General features: G+C 35.1%; 1 protein-coding gene across 1 annotated transcript in view; it reads right to left on the reverse strand.

Annotated features, from left to right (window-relative positions):
• Positions 1-3,340: 3,340 nt before the first annotated feature.
• SHISA2 (shisa family member 2) overlaps positions 3,341-18,862 on the reverse strand; it is a 32,718-nt gene continuing 17,196 nt past the window's right edge. Inside the window, exon 2 of the mRNA XM_053708499.1 lies at positions 3,341-6,974. Coding sequence (XP_053564474.1) covers positions 6,412-6,974 — 563 coding nt within the window. The 3' untranslated portion in view covers positions 3,341-6,411. The remainder of the gene's footprint in view (positions 6,975-18,862) is intronic.

The following is an 18,862-nucleotide window of genomic DNA, read 5'->3' on the forward strand; positions in this document are numbered from 1 at the left end:
GTCCACCAGTAAAGCAAAGGCCATTGTCCTTATTAGCCAGTGAGAATTAGTAGGAAATACAATGGCAATATTGAAGTATTAGTTTTAACTTAAGATTAAACAACTTTCACTTAAAGGGACAGTTTACTCCAGAATTGTTGTTGTTTAAAAGGTAGATAATCCCTTTATTACCCATTACCCAGTTTTGCATAACCAGCACGGTTATATTAATACACTTTTTTATCTCTGTGATTACCTTATATCTAAGCCTCTGTAGACTCCCTTATCACAGTTCTTTTGACAGACTTGCATTTTGCTGACTCATAAATAACTCCACTGGAGTGAGCATGATGTAATCTATATGGCGCACATGAACTAGCACTAACTGACTGTGAAAAACTGTCAAGAGGCACTCAGGTAAGAGGCAGTCTTCAAGGGCTTAGAAATTAGCATATGCTCCTACCTAGGATTAGCTTTCAACAAAGAATATCAAGGGGCCGATTTATCATTGCGTCGCCAGATATCGCTGCCGCAAATCTACATATGACAGCCTTATTTATTAAAAAGTCTGTCAAAAACACGCTGGTCAAGTACGGCGCAATGAGCATCGGACTGTTGATGAATAAGAGTCATCGATGTCGCGGATATTCTGTTTTTCCCCAACTTTATTTATACTATTTCATTACTGTCCATGAACAAGCACAGTTCTCTAAAGCTAATCTTTTATTTTTCATCTGTTAATGTCCAAGAAATAGCTAGATTTATACCTGAAGAAACAATAATATCTCATAGAAAGTTATTTTTTTATTTATTTGTTATACAAAAAATCTGATATATAATATTATTACATAAATTAATGTGTATTTTTATTTCTAGAAATCATGATATGCCTATCTCATGATTTTTTTCTTTAATTATTAATGCTAGAATTTGTACATATATCTTTGCACATACTTGTATGCATATACGGTATATATATATATATATATATATATATATATATATATATATATATATATATATATATATATATATATACCGTATATGTGTTATGTCATAAATCTTTTGCAAACATATTGAAATGTCCCTAAATTCTTTTTTTTGTTCTAAACAATGTTGTCTTTCATATCTCTGTGTTTATTTATACCACTATATGTATATAGTGTAAATATATAATTCTGAGCAAGAATAATTGTGAATATAACATGTAATCGGTGTATCATAAGTATTTATTTGCAATCAATGGATATTTTAAGAGCATGGCCAGTTTTCTCTCTGCCCCTGTGTAACCCTTCCTGATTGCAGTCTAGTTTTAAACACCACCCCTACACAGGTGTTAAAAAATGGTCTGGCATTTAAAATGACATATCTTAATGAAAATGAAATTCAAGAGAAGTAAGAAAAGCACTGAACATAGCATGATAGTAAAGAGGTGATTTTAATTTCTGCTGTATCTGATTCATGACAGTTAAATGTTAGCGAGACTATCCCTTTGAGCTATCAGCTTAAGATTATATTGAATCAAACATTATTAAAATCATTGTCAAAAATATTAGACTGTGTAGTCTTATGTTATCATCAATGTTTATCTTTAATAATAATTTCACATATACATACTTTCAAAGTATTATACACAATGTAACAAATGGCACTTACAAGTTCTGATGAGTGATCAATGACTCAAGTATAGAGCAATTTGATTAGTTAGTGATAGTAGAAAATGTGTATTTCAATCAAATTGACTGATTTCCTTAATCACGTGATTATACATTTACCAATAAGAAGTTGTGGAAAACTTTACCATTTTGTGGGTTGTTTAGGAGTTTGAGCATTGCGTTAAATTTGGTGCGAAAAGTGTTGCGTCAAGTTTGGTGTGAAGTGGAGAGTGGGACTTGCATTACATGCATTTAACATGGTGCAAATAGATTTAATTAAAAAAAAAAGGAAGTTGGCTATATTATGTAATGTATTTATTTCATTTTTATCCCTATATCTACTAGTGCACCAAATTTGGAGAAATACTTCGCACCAAATTTGGAGCAATAATATTGTCCCCTAGCTTTGTAATGAGAGACAAAGATGTAACAGAATCCATAAGTAGTAATGTATTTATTTCATTTTAATCCCTATATCTACTAGTGCACCAAATTTGGAGCAATAATATTGCTCCCTAATTTACTTTTTTTATCTAATATGCTTCATTGTCTTGCAGCATCGAACATAACCTTTCTGTGTTTTCAGACTCCCATTGATTTCTATGGCATTCGCGGCCTCAAGGGTGGTGGTTTGAACGATAGGTACGCTGCATCGGAATAGACGCGAGCGTGTCTGTTGAATGTTTGATAAATTGGCAAGAGGGTCAAATAGAGTTGAATGTAACAGCGGATGATCAGTATTCTGCTCGAATAACACGAGCATCGATCTGCATTGGCTTTATTCTGCAGGAGAGTATATTACATCACACATTTCAACATTTGACGATATTGATGCTTTGTTACTATGCCGGATCAACTTTGCGTCTAATTTGATGTGAGATTCCAGCGTTTTATCAATTGAAGCATTGATAAATCGGCCCCCAAGAGTACAAAGTGAATTTGATTATAAAATTACATTGGAAAGTTGTGTAAAATGGCACGCCCTATCTGAATCATGAATATTTCATTTTGAATAGACTGACTAAATATTTACAATATGGGCAAATGCTGCTCTTTCATATGCATAACAGACAATGGGGCCGATTTATCAAGTTCCATATGGAGCTTGATGCCCCTGTTTCCGCGCAAGCCTTCAGGCTCGCCGGAAACAGAGGTTATGAAGCAGAGGTCTAAAGACCGCTGCTCCATAACTTGTCCGCCTGCGGACAGAAATCAACACGATCGAATATGATCGGGTTGATTGACACCCCCTGCTAGCTGGTGTTTGACCGCAAATCTGCAGGGGGCGGCATTGCACCAGCAGTTCACAAGAACTGCTTGTGCAATGATAAATGCTGACAGCGTATGCTGTCAGCATTTATCGATGTGCAGCGGACATGATACGCTACATTGTATCATGTCCGCTCGCATTATGATAAATCTACCCCATAGTCCTTTTATGTAAAAGTTTTTTAAAGTTAATTCGAAAATAACAGGAAGTGTAAGTAATGCCTGTTTCTGTTGCTCATTGGCTGGGAACAACTCTAACAGAAAAAAAAAAAAAAAAAAAGATTTAACGGTACATTAAACACTAAATATATTTCAGGTACCTCTTTCTATTTATAGGGGCCACCATTTTGGAACCTAGTTTACACTGCAAGTATCTGAAGGAGAGAATCATGATCCTTTAAACAATTGTAACACTGTCATTAAACACAGAATCCATGTCACACCATAAAACATTTATTAAGAATGGAGATTTTTCTGCACTTTCACATAAGTGCCTTTTTTTTGGATATCAGAAACAATGGCAAACATTGACAAATCTTTTACACTATAATACATTACACTTATAAAATGTGTAAAACACTACCTTTCACACTTTTAAATCAAAATGTTCTTTTCCCACAATTGCAAAATATCTTTTTACTTTTAAAAAATTAACTTATTTTTTTTTTTACATTTTTTTTCTTACAGTAAACAATATACAAATGATTTACCCCTGAATTTGACATATCAGAGCTGAGTGTCCTTAGCATGTGCAATGAATACAGTGCATCCTCTGGATTGGTGGAATTTAACCACGCTAAGAGGAACGTTCTATATGCGCTGTAGCAGCCAAACTCATTTTTGGGCACAGTGGTCCATTATCAAGAGAAATAAAGGGTTTCACAGTCATGCTCTTTCTCCAAAGTGTTTGTAAATAGATGCATCATGGGTAACCATAAGCTTTTAAACTTTCAAAACCTAAGGGTGCATCATTAAATAGAAGTGCATTCTAACCTGATCTAGCACTTTGTAAGCTTTGTTCTCTTCCAATACCTATATCTTAGACAAATGATTCACTAAAGAGTGAGGGAGCTTGCGACATTTAGTGAATACGCTTCATAGAATAACATACATGTTAAAGAGATTTGTTTCACTGGAGAGTTCTTTTGAGTTATCTAGTGAAGCTGATGAGAACGATTGCCTAAATTCAATAAGAATATAAATAAAAAGGGAAAGTACTTGTGTAATTGTTTGACAATGTTTTACTGATAGAGTTATTGCCAACACACATTAAAAAAATAAGCACTGGAGAAAGTACCTGTTGCACACCTGTGGGTGCATAAATACATACCCCAAGTGTGCACCTTCCTATTGGTAGTTTTTTTAAATTTTCCACTGACAGGCAATACAGCCAATCAGCTGCTGTACCACCTGGCTAATAGGAAATAAATAGAGTGCTCTCATGCAGCTCTGCTGTGTATCGAAAAGCAAGTAACTGACATTCCGCACATCACTGGAGCTCCTTGGGGAACACATAACAAACACACACAGGCAGTGCAAATTTTACTTTCCCCATTGCTTTTTAAAATGCCTTTGGCAATAACCTTTTCAGTATACTAAAATATTTGCAAACCATTGCAGTAACTATTAAAATGAATACACTGCATAGGATAAAATAGACAAATGATATAGAACACTAGATATGCATGTCTGTTGTTTTAATTAATCTAGCTGACGGTTGTCCAAAAGGTTAAAAAGCTATGGCCAAGGGCCCAATTCTCTAAAGCTCTGTGGTTTGGCAACATTCTAAAAGAGGCCTCATTAATATTATAAAGGCACCTCAGGAATTGTTTAAGGGCAATTTTTACCTTGGGAACTTGGTATTTAATTAAGGGGAGTTCGCTAATAGTCTTTATGTGAAGAAGAGACACTTACTTTACAATATAGGGCTTAGTAAAATAAGCTGATGATTTCTCTCCACACCAGCGAGTTTTTGAGAATCAAGCCCCAAGTCATCTGTGGGTTGCATTAGGTTAGGTAAGAACTTTCTAGTGAAAGAAATGTCTCCAATCCTGCTCAGTCTATGGATAGTACTCACAAATACATAAGAGCTTCATAGATTTTTGTAACTCTACGTTCAAGAAGTTTCTGCTGTTGGAACTAAAGCTCTCATCTTAGTGACACACGGCTTGCAAGGTTTGAAAACGTTATTTTAGATGTGACAATAACTTCCATGATACTAGGAAATTAGACAAATTTATTTTAAAAACCCTCTGCTACAGAGCACATAGAATTAGTACATTTTAGCCTTTATTCAAGATGTTTGCTTATCACTTCCCATATCCGTATTCTTTAGTTCCATTTCTTTATATAGTGGATTGGGTTTAAAACAAATTAAAATGTAAAAAAGATAAACATATTTACATGTTTAGCTCTTTGTTAACATAAGGATTCTGCATTTACTTTTTAAAGTAAAAAAAATAATCATGGATGTTTTGAGAGCTATGGACACTTCTCATTGACTTTGGTCGAGACACTTGGTGCTTGTTATTAAAAAAATACATAATCCCTACTTTGATGCACCGTGGTCCTATGGTATTGTGAGAGCAGTCCTTTATAATTAGAAGCTACAGTTTATAGTCTTTTTAATAGATAATATAAATAGTTTATGTTACTAAGAATATTAGATCCCTTTTTCTTCCAGTCACATTAGATATTTTTTTAACACATTTTTGTGTTGCACCTTTTAATTTGTATTATATATTTATTATTTACTAATGACATTTATTTGGGATGAAATAATTATACTAAAAAAAAAGTTTTGCAGCATTGAAGATATAAGAATATATTTTTTTTCTTAAAAGTGTCAACATAATATAGGTAGCTATTTAAACAATAGCCAAAAATGTTACTTAAGCAATGTTTTTATTCAGTTGGGTATATTTCTGCTCTGAATATGTTCTGAGGTTTATGATTTATGGCACATCTATTGTATTTAATATTATTCATTTTATGTACATTTTCATTTATTTTGTTTCTCTGAATCCTTAGTATGACGACTATATGTTATAAAAATTAAATTGACTCAGAAAAACTCTTTAAATTGCACTAATTCAATTTTTGATTGTCTGCATGATTGTCTATGTTAAACGTGGGTGTTAGTGATATTTGCACACTTGCTTTGATGAGGAATACAAATAAATTGTATCTGCTATACTTCAACCTCATCCTTATACGTTAACCTCCTCCTTACTGAGGATATAAAGATCCATCAAGCAACAAGTGGATTAATGGCTCAGGCTTTTTAAACAAAAGTCTCCTAAAAAAGCACATTCATTTAAACTGTTTGTCATTGTGGCTCATGCATTGTGCTCTCAAAATTTCCGTTGCTAGTTGTATGTAGCCTATTTAGTCCAAATGAAACATAATGTTCCTCTCAAACATTCTTGTCCCCTTGCTACACATAGCTGAGATTCAGCAGCTGACATTACAATGTTTCCAATACTAATGAGAACGAAGATGGCATCTATCACACAGTCACTGCTGGGTACATCTGTTCAGGGTTACTGTGAGGATACGGTGACTGAATTTGCCTATAACCACTTTGCAGTCCATCTAAATAAGGTGGCATTGGAGTCATTGGTACAGAGTCATGAGGTACGGCATGAGGTACGGCATAGCCTACAAACTGAGGATGAAGATACTGTCCTTGGTGTGAAACAAGTTGGGCAGCTTGTTGGCAGTTCATCATTGAAAAATTGGCTGGCATGTTCACGTAGACATTATTCATGGCTCCTTCTGGCAAACAGCAATTGGTTTGAGACCTAGTAGGAGGTGCCCTTGCACCTGAGTTGGCACTGGAGCTAGAGCTGGCCGCAGTACTTGATTGACGAGAAGAAGACCCACGTGAAGTGCTGGCACTTGAAATCATAGGAATGGTTTCCATGAGACGGTTACTGCCAGGTGCTCGACTCTGTTGTGGCTCCTGCTTGGGTCTCAGACAATGGCAGCAACAAATAGCTACTAGCGATCCCACAATGATGAAAGCCACAAAAACAGAGCCAACGATCAAAAAAGGCACATAGATGGGAACTGCAAGAAAGAAAGGAAAAAAGACAGTTGTAAAACTCTGCAAAGAAAACAAAGGAAACAGCTGCTGATAAAACACATTTATCTATTGGGTATTGTGGATGGTGGAAACACTCTACATAGATAAAGATATGTGCACAGTTTACCTCTAACATATGTACGTCACCATATTGTCTCATATGCATTAGCAATGTTTTCTTAAAGGGACATTAAACAGTTTGAAATTATACTATAAAATATTTAATTGTAAATAAAAAAACAGAATTTTAACACTTGTGCGGTTTCCTATTCTGAGAATTAGAGGTGCTCACTGCAAATTTCACAAGCATAACCCAGTTACATATCTGTTCCTAATTGGCCAGCAGAGATGATAAGATATTGCAAAATACAAATGGTAAATAGACTTTCAAATTAGTTTGTAGTTAGTATCACCTGAATTATCTTTAAGAATACTAACCAGCAAATAGTTATTTGCATTTATTGTTTTTTTAATTAATTTGCTAATTTGTTAACTGCATTTAATAAAAATACTGTTAATGCACAAGATTAAAAGTACAGTTATATTTCAATTATTATCTGTTATAATAGCATGCTCCTCATATACTTTCTCAAAGATTTAGAGGTAAATTTGCTGTGTTAATACAGGGTACACATGTCACCAGGCTATCTTAATTAAATATGTAGCTTTAATAAATTACCAAATTAATATCAATATTAATAGATACATTTTATTAAAGCAACATATAGTACAAAAATTCATATCTAAAGTAGAATCTTCATCAGGTACCAAAACTGCATGAGAAAATATTCTCTGAGGATGAAATACCTCACAAACACTAATGGACCATTGCATACAGTAATATAATTGCACAATTAACAAATAATAAAAAGACAATGCAATAATTTCAAAAGAATGGTAGATTTTTTTTGCCCCCTGTAGCAGATGACAGCCATCAACCAGTCACAGACTCATTTACATATTCTCTGTGAACATGCTCAGTAGAAGAAAGGAAATATGTATATAAAAAGAAAGTGCACAGTTTGATAATGAAAGTAAATTGGAAGATTTGTTTGTTTTAAATTGCAGGCTCTGTCTGAATCATTACACTGAAGTCAAAATAAAACTTTCATGATTCAGATAGAGCACACGATTTTAAACAACTGTACAATTAATTTCCATTATCTTAATATGCACAATCTTTTTAAATGCACACTTTCTGAGGTACCAGCTCCTACTGAGCATGTGCAAGATTCACAGAATATATGTATATGCATTTTGTGATTGGCTGATGGCTGTCACATAATGCTGTGGGAAGGACAAAAAAACTAACTTTGAAATTTGTCAGAAAAAAAATCAACTGCTCATGTGAAATTCAAACTAAGTGTTTTTGCATTGTCTATTTATTATGCATTTATTGATTATGCTATTCTACTATGTTTACAGGTCCTTTAAGTTTTGTTTGTACTGAGGTGTTTTTGTATTAATAATATATTTCTTCATATTATATATTAATATATAGATTTAATTAAACTTCTGTCAGCCATGAGACTAAATTACTGCCATAGTAAAGCAAGTGATAAAGGGATGCCGTCAACCCTAAATCAAGCTGGGTGCTTAATATAAACTTATTAGTACATTCTGCTATAATTATTACTTATAGTGACCCACAAACTAATTTAGTTATCCTGTGATCTGTGTTGTCCAACCCCATGAACACACAGATGAATTACTGTAGGGACCAAATAAAATTAGAATGTGTCATAGTGCAAATATTAGCATGTTAAAGGGCCATTATACACTCATTATTTCTTTGCATAAATGTTTTGTAGATGATCTATTTATATAGCCCATAAAGTTATTTTTTTTTTTTTTAAATGTATAGTTTTGCTTATTTTTAAATAACATTGCTCTGATTTTCAGACTCCTAACCAAGCCCCAACGTTTTATGTGAATACCGTCAGCTACCTTCTCCAGCTTGCTCCTGTTTGTGTAAAGGGTCTTTTCATATGCAAAAGAAGGGGGAGGGGGGAGTGTCTTATTTCCCACTTACAGTGGGCTTTCCAGCTACCTTTTCAACAGAGCTAAACTAAGAGGTTCTAAGTAAGTTTTTAAACATTTTTATACTGGATTTTTATATCAGAATCTGTGCATCTTATTCTTTATAGTAGTGTCTATTACATGCAGTTATATGAAAATGAGTGTATACTGTCCCTTTAAAGTGACATAAAGCTATAATTCACTTTTACACTATCTTGATTCATCTGGAGCATGCAATTAGTTAAGAGAGATTTATTTACCTAATTCTCTTACTATTCTTTGTTGAAAATCATATCTAGGTTGGCTAAAGAGCAGCAATGTATTACAGGGAGCTAGCAAGTGATTGATAACTACACATATATACTTCTTGCATTGACTTCCTATAAATGTTCAGCTAGCTCCCAGTAGTGCATTATTGTTTTTCAGCTCACTTTAACTATGTGTTTACCCCTTTGCAATAGTGCAATAATAACATGCTATATAACACATTAGAGAAGTATCTTCAACCACATGCATGTCCCTTATAGTTAAACCAACACCAGACAATAAAGCTTGACTATTTTGTTATTTTAAAACAAATGCTGGCCCGCTGTATAGACATTTTTAATATTTATTAAAAGTCAAGCAAAGTATCTGATTTATATTAAATTAAGTTGTTCCCACGCTGCAATAAATTGATTTCCATGAATAAAAAAGGAGTAGTTAAAAGTTATTGGTAAAAACTTTCTAGGATTTTGATTTCCTTATTTTAAATGTGACAGTAAGACCCACTCATTTGGCACTAAAGCCAGGCGTATACAGCGTGTTTTCCTGTTTGTATATAAAACAAGGGAATTAGCTTTTTTTAAACTATAAACAAAACAAAAAATACAAACCTACAGGAAAAAAACTCAACTTCAAAGGGTAAGTACTAGTTCTATGAGTAAGTAGAATTTTGCTTAGTCCTGCAGCTGTATAGAGTGGTTATGGCCTTCTAATTGTCCAAGCTTCATTTGCAAAGCCTTAAATTAAAGGGGAATGCAAAACAGACACAGCGATATGAAAGGGGATTCTGTGCATTAAGCAGGTGGGATCATTTCACTTATTGAAACAATTTTTTCATTAGTAAAGCACGGCTGCCTCTGACACAGGAAAGGCAACGAGTCAAATAACAGGAAAGGAAACTTAATGATAATGAGAAAGTTTCCACTTTTTTTTTTTGTGAAGTGTGTAAAAGACCGAACTCTCTAGGAAGCCAAAATTTAACTTTCATGATTCAGACAGAGCATAATTTATTTATTTTTAAACGTTCTGATTTATTTCTGTCATCATATTTCCCTCTTTCTCTTGGTATAATTTCTGAAGAGCATATCGAAGTATGCCTAGGAACATACTCATGTCTGAGCATTAATATGGAAGTGGTGTTTACAACAATGTTTGTAACAATGTTATACATAGATTGCATAAGATATGTATAAATAAAAAGTGAGAAGCGCCCCACCTGAGAACGAACAATAGCATAATAGCTTGTTCTATGACTAGTTAACACCCTAGGAACAGCCTTTTTGCTCAACACGTGCCTTTCACAGAGATGAACTTTCCTGTAGAATATCAGTCTGATCCTGACTTCACAGTACAGTCCAGCCCCGAAATACCAGGCAATCCCCGTCTGAACAAAAGAAACAGCAAGACGTACGTTTCGGCCTAATGTGGGCCTCGTCAGTGAGGTGCAGCCATATCCCTCTAGGGACACTGAGCAACGGTTCCACATCTGAGACTTCCCTCAGGATCCCAATGTTTTTTTATATTTTCATATATGCTTAAAGGGACACTGAACCCAAATTATTTTCTTTCGTGATTCAGATAGAGCATGCAATTTTAAGCAACTTTCTAATTTACTCCTACTATCAAATTTTCTTTATTCTCTTGGTATCTTCATTTGAAATGCAAGAATGTAAGTTTAGATGCCAGCCCATTTTTGGTGAACAACCTAGTTTGTCCTTGCTGATTGGTGGATAAATTCATCCACCAATCAAAAACTGCTGTCCAGAGTTCTGAACAAAGAAAAAAGCTTAGATGCCTTCTTTTTCAAATATAGATAGCAAGAGAACAGAGAAACATTGATAATAGGAGTAAATTAGAAAGTTTATTAAAATTGCATGCTCTATCTGAGTCACAAAAGAAAAAAAATTGGGTTCAGTGTCCCTTTAAGATTTGTAAACTAATGCAAAGGAGTTAAAGTGGCAGTAAAGTCAAAGTGAAACTTAAATAGATTAAATAGAGCATGAAATTTACTTCTATTATCAAATGTGCTTAGTTCTCTTGGTAACCTTTGTTAAACAATAATCCTAGGTGAGCTCAGGAGCATGCACCTGTCTTTAAAAATCTGGCAGCAGTGTTTGCAACAATGTTTATAGCTATGTTATACATAGTTGCAAACACTGATGCCATTAGATGCAGAAAAGACATGCTCCTAAAAGCTTACCTAGGTTTACTCGTCAACAAAGGATACCAACAGAACAAATCAAATTTGATAATAGAAGTAAATTGGAAAGTTGTTTAAATGTACACTCTCTATCTGAAACATGAATGTTGAACTTTTTTGCTGTACTGACCTTTATGTTGCAAAACCGGATCCCAAGAGAACTAAGCAAATTTTATAAAAATAAAAAAAAGATTAAAGTGAAACATTTGAAACCACTCTATCTGAATGATGAAGTTTAATATTGACTTCCATATACCTTTAAAGGGACACAAATGTGCAAAAAGAAAATGCTTACAGCATGTTATTGTTGCACTATTGTTTGCATATAACTTGTATAAAACACAGTTACAATCAGTTTCTGAGCAGCAATGCACTACTGGGAGCTAGATGACCACATCTGCTGAGTCCATGACAAGAGGTATATGTGTGTAGCTACCAATCACTAGCTAGCCAGTAAATGTATTAACAGATGTGAAATTAAAAATGTCTTAAATTTACATGTGCTATCTGAATCATGAAAGTCTACTTCTGAATTTCATGTCCCTTTAAGTTTACAACTTTTATCTTAAAGTGACAGTAAAGTCAAAATTAAATGTATATTAGTCCAATAGACCATATCATTTTAAACAACTTTCCAACTTACTTCTATGATCAAATTTGCTTTGTTCTGTTGGTATCCTTTATCAAATAGTATATCTAGGTAGGCTTATATGTGCTCAGGTGCGTGTTCATGTCTTTAGTACTCTATGACAGTGTTTTGCAACATTGTATGTAGCAGTGTTATAAAAATTTTTAAAGGCATTTGCACTCTCCTGAGCTCCTATGAGCCTACCTACATTTACTCTTCAATAACAGATACCAAGAGAACAAACCAAATTTAATAATGGAACTAAATTGGAAACATTTTTAAAAATGACATATTCTATAAACCATAAAGTTTAATTTTGACTTAATGTCCCTTTAATATTACAGAATAAAAGATGTATTGTCAATATGGCAGGAGCACATAATGCAAGGCTGAATTGTATTAAACATTATTATTATTATCCTACTTTACAAGTTTTAAGTTTCTAATTCCAAGATGCTCATTGGTGTAGTTAAAAATTGCAAATGCAGGAGCCTGAGACAGACACCAACCTGGTTTTAATATACAGCTGTTTTAGAAGACACTGATAGCTGCAAACAAATTGCTTTCTAATAATAGATGGTGCCTAGAATACCATATACAGACACGTCCCTCACTGCTGCTGACACTTCCCATAGCAATCTAGAAAATGACTTTATTGTGTAGCCTCCTCTAAAGAAGACCATCTAATAGATTTTATTATGATATGTGACACTGGAAAACACAGTCTTCCTTGATGTTGCATTCATTGCTAATTTGGGTTTCTCTTTATTAATGTTTTGTATGTAAATGCTGCAAATTTTTGCCGGAGTAGTTTATTCCACAATATATATGTACATTTTTAGAACATTGGGTGCAATTTATTGTGCATTTTTAAAAGAAACAAACAAAAAAAAACACACAAAAAACAGTATGTAGATGCACATTGCTTTATATCAAAGAGCCAACACATGGGCAACTATAAGGGGGTCAAGTTTAGGAAAATGCCCCACCCCTCAGTGACTTGCATATATCTTGGAAGTGGTTCTGGGGGCAGACAACAAATAAGCCATTTACTCATTGTGCAATCTGCCATCAAATTCTTGGAAAGAGGATAAGATCTAGTTTCAAATTAAAGGTCACATGACCAAGTGATTGCCACAGATACTGTATATGGGAAACTATAATTGTCTTTTAGCTGCAAACAAACCCAAACACCCATAATACCCCATTTGAAAGGAAGATAATCTCATCACATGACCCTCTAGATGCCACATACTATTTTACTCTTGCACTATTATGTCCCTTTAACATTAGTATAAGTGGTCGACTTCCTGTTGGGAGGAGCTGGCGTGTGAAGGCGCCGCTCTGTGCGCAGGTGTTTGTGGCGCAGTGATACAACGCTACCGACCGGTGCTTGCCTTGCCGTTGCTCGCGGAGTCTACTATCCTGGCGGAGTGGAATCCCTGAGCCCGGACGTGGAGCTCGCGCTGTGGAAGTCACCGTAAGGCCGAATTTGCTCTGTCGGCTGGAGCCTCCTTCTTGCCTGGTCCCGGTCCTGGTTGCCGGCGGAACTAGGAGCAGAGTCTACAGGAACCATCCTGCTGGTCACCAGCGCGCGCAAGGAGTGCATAATTCGTTGGTGATGGAAGTAAAAAGAAGGTGCCAATGCTGAAGCTGCTGCCTTGAAGTCCCGATTACTCCCTGGAGGTGTCCGGTGTAGCAAAAGGTGTACGTTTTAGGAGAGCAGCAATTTGGCCCAGGAGTATACGATAGTGGAGGTCCTAACCGCAAGTATTCACTGTTTTGGCTAAACATCGCCTAAAAAGGCAACTGAAATGCTTGTATGACTCTGAACCTGCTTATATTTAATAGTCTGACATTTGTGTGGTGCCTGTGACTGGGGCCTTAGCTCTTCTCCCTACCCCGCCAAACACGTTTCCAGCGGTGTTAAAAGTACAGGCGCTTGGACATACCTAAAAGTTGCAAGTAGAAGTTTAAGCTGTTCCCTTCAAGTTGTGTTGCCATTTGAGAATATCCAAGCTCAAAGGAGAAGTATTACTATTATCTATCTCGCTTGGCGTGCCAAGGAACAAGACTAACACCTTAAATTCTAGGAACGTTTTACTTTCTAGAAACATTGCAACAAAAGGAAAAGACTCCTGACTGGGAGAAACTAATTCTACCTGTTTATTTAAGTGTGCTGCCTTTCAGTATATGGCCTGCTGTTGTCAGTTATAAGCAATGCATTGATTATAAATATCAGAGTGCTAGTAATCACCATTAGGCAAGCATCTGGTGCAGGAAGGCTATAGAAAACTGTAATTGTAATTATTGTAGCTGGTTAAGCACTAAAGAAAGTATCCCCTAAAGGTTGTAAGGGATCCCAAGATATGCCTATGTTTGTAATAATAGAAGAATTATTTTGTTACATATAAGTTACTGATGTTGGTTTCCCTTAAAGTGTGTATCTATGTACCTCATGCTGTAGTGTCAAGCTAGTACTCTCAGTAACAACACGTGAGGAACTGCAAAAAAAAAAAAAAAATCTTCTCTCTTCTTTTTCCTTCTGCATTTTCTTGTTGTCACACTGTGGTAATAGAACATAAGCAAAATTTAGATAGCAACAAATTGGAAAGGAACAAGGGCTGAATCACCTGAGCACGCCTGTTTTCTTTCTTTTCTTTTTTTCACTTCCTTTTCCTTTTTTTTTTATTTTTTTCACCTTGCTTTCTTTTTTTCCCTTCTAATTTTTCTCCCACACCACTATATCACATGGAAAGATTTGTATCACATTCCAAGGCAAACTCCCCGATAATGCCACCTAAACACAAAGAAAAAAAAAAACACCAGACAAAATGACACTAGCATCTCACAGGATTCCTCACATAACACAGTTTTAAACCCTGACTCACCTAACCTACTCAGCCAAATAGCTGGAATTATTAATCCACAGTTTGATTCATTAAAGATAGAGATAACCACATTAACCAATGAGGTAAGGCAGTTCCATACTAGGCTTGAAGAAGCAGAAAACAGGATCTCGGATTTGGAAGACAGGGTTAATAATCAAGACCATCTTACTATATTACACCAAAACAAGTTAGACGAGTTACAGACTAGAGTCGAAGAGATAGAGGATCAAGATCTAATTAGTATCAAGATCTAATTGCCTTTGCCTCTACTATGCTTCCTGAGATATTAAATTGCCCAAATAACAGCCCAATTAGAATTGAGCGTGCACACAGAGTAGGGCCTACACGCTTAAGTAAAGATGGAAATCCGAGACCAAGAGCTGTGATAGTTAAAGTAGCGTATTTTCAAGATAAGGTTAACCTTTTTCGATGTTATAGAAAGAAATACCCACTGACAATAGACCAACACAAGATTCTTTTATTTTCAGATTTTTCTATAGAAACCTTAGGTAAACGTAGGGAAATGTCCCCATTTTGCTCAAAACTCATACAGGCTAATTATAATGCCAGGTTGCTGTACCCAGCAAAAATTGCAGTGATGTTAAATGGTGAAGTCAAGACACTAAAAGACCCTAAGGAAGCTCAATGTTTTTTAACAGAAAATAAGATCACCTAATGTATGGTCTTAGTATAATTATGCTTAAAAGACATTGTATTTAAATGTTTTGCTTTGACTGTGCTTGGTCCTCTTTTAATTTTTTTCCTTTTTGTCCCTATTTTTTTTCTAGGAGGTGCCTGGCGCGGGGGGGGGGGGCATATTAGCTGGTTTTTTTTTTTTTTTTTTTTCTCCCCTTTCCTGGTGTTGGGGGGGTGTTATGTGACACTTTTGTATAACATATGCCTGGCTCTGACATAAAAATCCTGTCATGGAATGTGGGAGGGATAACCTCCCCCAGCAAAAGAAAATCCATTATTAGACAGGCTAGGAAACTAAAACCTGATATTCTTTGCTTACAAGAGACTCATCTTAAAGCCCCAGAACTAGTTAAACTAAAAATTCAATGGGTAGGCGAAGTGATTGCTACTCCATGTTCCCAAAGAAAGAGAGGGGTTGCAATTTTAATTAATAAAAACCTGAGTTATAAGGTTGTCCACGATGAGAAAGATAGTGATGGCAGATTTCAAATAATTAAAATAGAAATTAATAATACAGCTCTTGTTTTATGTAATGTATATGGTCCCAATTCTACTGATTGGGAATTCTGGGATAACCTACGTGCAAAACTTTTTAAATTTTCCAACGAAAATATAATTATAGCGGGGGATTTCAATATGGTTCCGGACTCTAAGCTTGATAGACTTGATAAAGGACAGCAAGGTAAAAAAACTTGTGAAAATAGATTGCTGCGAAATTTTTGTAACTCTCTGGATCTCAAAGATATCTGGCGTCTACAAAACCCGGATTTGAGAATGTATACCTGTGAGTCGAAAAGTCACAAAACATTCTCGAGAATCGATCTGTTCTTGGTTTCAGACAAAATATGTGGACTAAATATAGTAGCAGACATTGCAGACATAGTCATTTCGGACCATGCCATCCTAACACTGGTTATCAAATCTAATCTTAAGAAGGAACCAAATGATTTTTCCAAATTTTTTTTTCCTAAATACTTGGTCCATAATATTAAATTTAAGAACTGGTTACAGTCCAAATGGACGGAGTTTTACAGTTTTAATAAAACACATATAAATAAAATAGAAATCTTTTGGGAGACCGCTAAATGTTTTTTTAGAGGGGAAATAAAGGCGTACATGTGCAAATGGAAACGTAAGAATAAGCAGAGGGAGTATCAATTAGCTAATGCTCTTAAGAATAGCTTCAGGACATATATTTCATCAGTAAGTGATCAAAATTGGGATAAGTACATTAAGGCCAAAGCAGAGAGAGATTTATTTTTAAAGCAACAAACAGCAAACAAAGAACTGAGGCAGAAAGCATTATATGGGGGTTTTTCAGGACACTCAGCGAAATATCTTGCACGTCTCACTAAGAAAAATTCAAATAACAGGATAATGGCAGTCCAATATAACAAGCAAAGATTCACTAACAACTCAGACATTAAAAAAGTTTTCCACCAGTTTTATCAAGACCTATATGCAGAAAGGGAGGTCCATTTTGAAAATAAAGAAATATTCTGGCAGAGCATCAAAACTCCAAAACTAACTCTGGAGCAAATTAATAATATTAATCAACCCATTTCTATGGATGAAATTAATGCAAGTATTAAAAGCTCTAAGTTAAGCAAGGCGCCAGGGCCTGATTTCCTTCCCTCTGAATTTTACAAAATGATCAAGTAAGTCCAATTTTGTTCAAGTTGTTTAATGAGTATTACCAGAACAGAAAAGATTGTTCCAGTAACTTTGCAGCTTCAAATATAGCCCTGATTCTGAAAAAAGATAAAGATGCTGAAAATCCCTCTTCTTATCGCCCCATTTCTCTACTTAATGTAGATTATAAATTAATAACATCTATCCTAGCGAAGAGATTACAGAAATATCTTGACTCCCTAATTCATACTAACCAAGTGGGATTTATGACAGGCCGTAGCTCAATGAAAAGCTTGCGGAAAGTTACAATCTTGTTGGACTGGTACCGAAATAAAATCCACTCAAAAAGAACCCATTCAAGAAACGATGCAGCAATTCTTACAGTCGATGCCGAGAAGGCATTCGACTCGATCACCTGGGACCACTTATTCACTTCTCTGACAAAATTTGGTTTAACCGGGTTTGCTCTGTCTTTATATGGCAAGGCAAAAGACCACGACTATCCATGCAGAAACTGGCCATGCGCAAAAGTATGGCTGGAATGGCATTTCCAAATATTCAATACTACAACTGGGTTTCTCTGTTTAAGTATGCAGTAGATTGGATCACCAAAAAAGAATACTTGACTTCACTAGAAATAGAATCGGATCTGGTTTCGCCATTCACCTTAAATGCGATCTTACACTGCTGCCCATCTAAATTACCAGCTAACATTTGCAATATGATAACTTTTCGCAATATTATTCGCGCCTGGCATAGAACATGCTTACAGATTAATGTAATACCATACGTATCCAACCATTTAACGATCACAGGGAATCCAGAATTTATTGCTGGACTGGGTCGATCAATCTTTTCAAAATGGAAGAATCAAGGATTAATATATCTTGTCCAATTAATAGATATCTCAACTGGCCATATTAAACCTTTCTGCCAGATTACTAGAGAGTTCGGAATTTCCCAATCTGAATTTTTCGCATATCTCCAACTTAGACATTTCCTTCAGGCGATCAAAATTAAATATAACCCAGATTGGGAATTAGGTAATTTAGCAGATAATATTAAAGCTTACTCAAAAGGTAATTTCGCAATTACTAAATTCTACGATACACTGATTTGTCACATGGGTTATCAATCTATGAACGCAATATGCATTAAATGGAATAGTCTGCTCCCTGAGGTGTCTATGGAAAATATCCAAGCAAGCTTTTTACTGGCAAAAAAAAACGAAAACTTCTAATGCCTGTAAAGAATCACATTTTAAATTGATTAATATGACCTACATCACCCCAAAAAAACTTGCAGGATGGTATACAACCAGTAATTTATGTCCCAGATGTAGTTCAGATAGGGCAGATTTACTCCACTGCTTCTGGTGGTGTCCAAAGATAAGGCAGTTTTGGTCCAAAATCAATTTCTGCCTTAATAAATTTATGGATATACCGATACTATTAAAACCCCAACAGATTGTTGTCTTAGTAAGTCCAGGAGAAAAGTATAGGAATACTCACTTAATCAATACTGTTATTATGATCGGGCGGA

Source organism: Bombina bombina, chromosome 3, assembly GCF_027579735.1.
Source record: "Bombina bombina isolate aBomBom1 chromosome 3, aBomBom1.pri, whole genome shotgun sequence".
Lineage (NCBI taxonomy): Eukaryota > Metazoa > Chordata > Amphibia > Anura > Bombinatoridae > Bombina > Bombina bombina.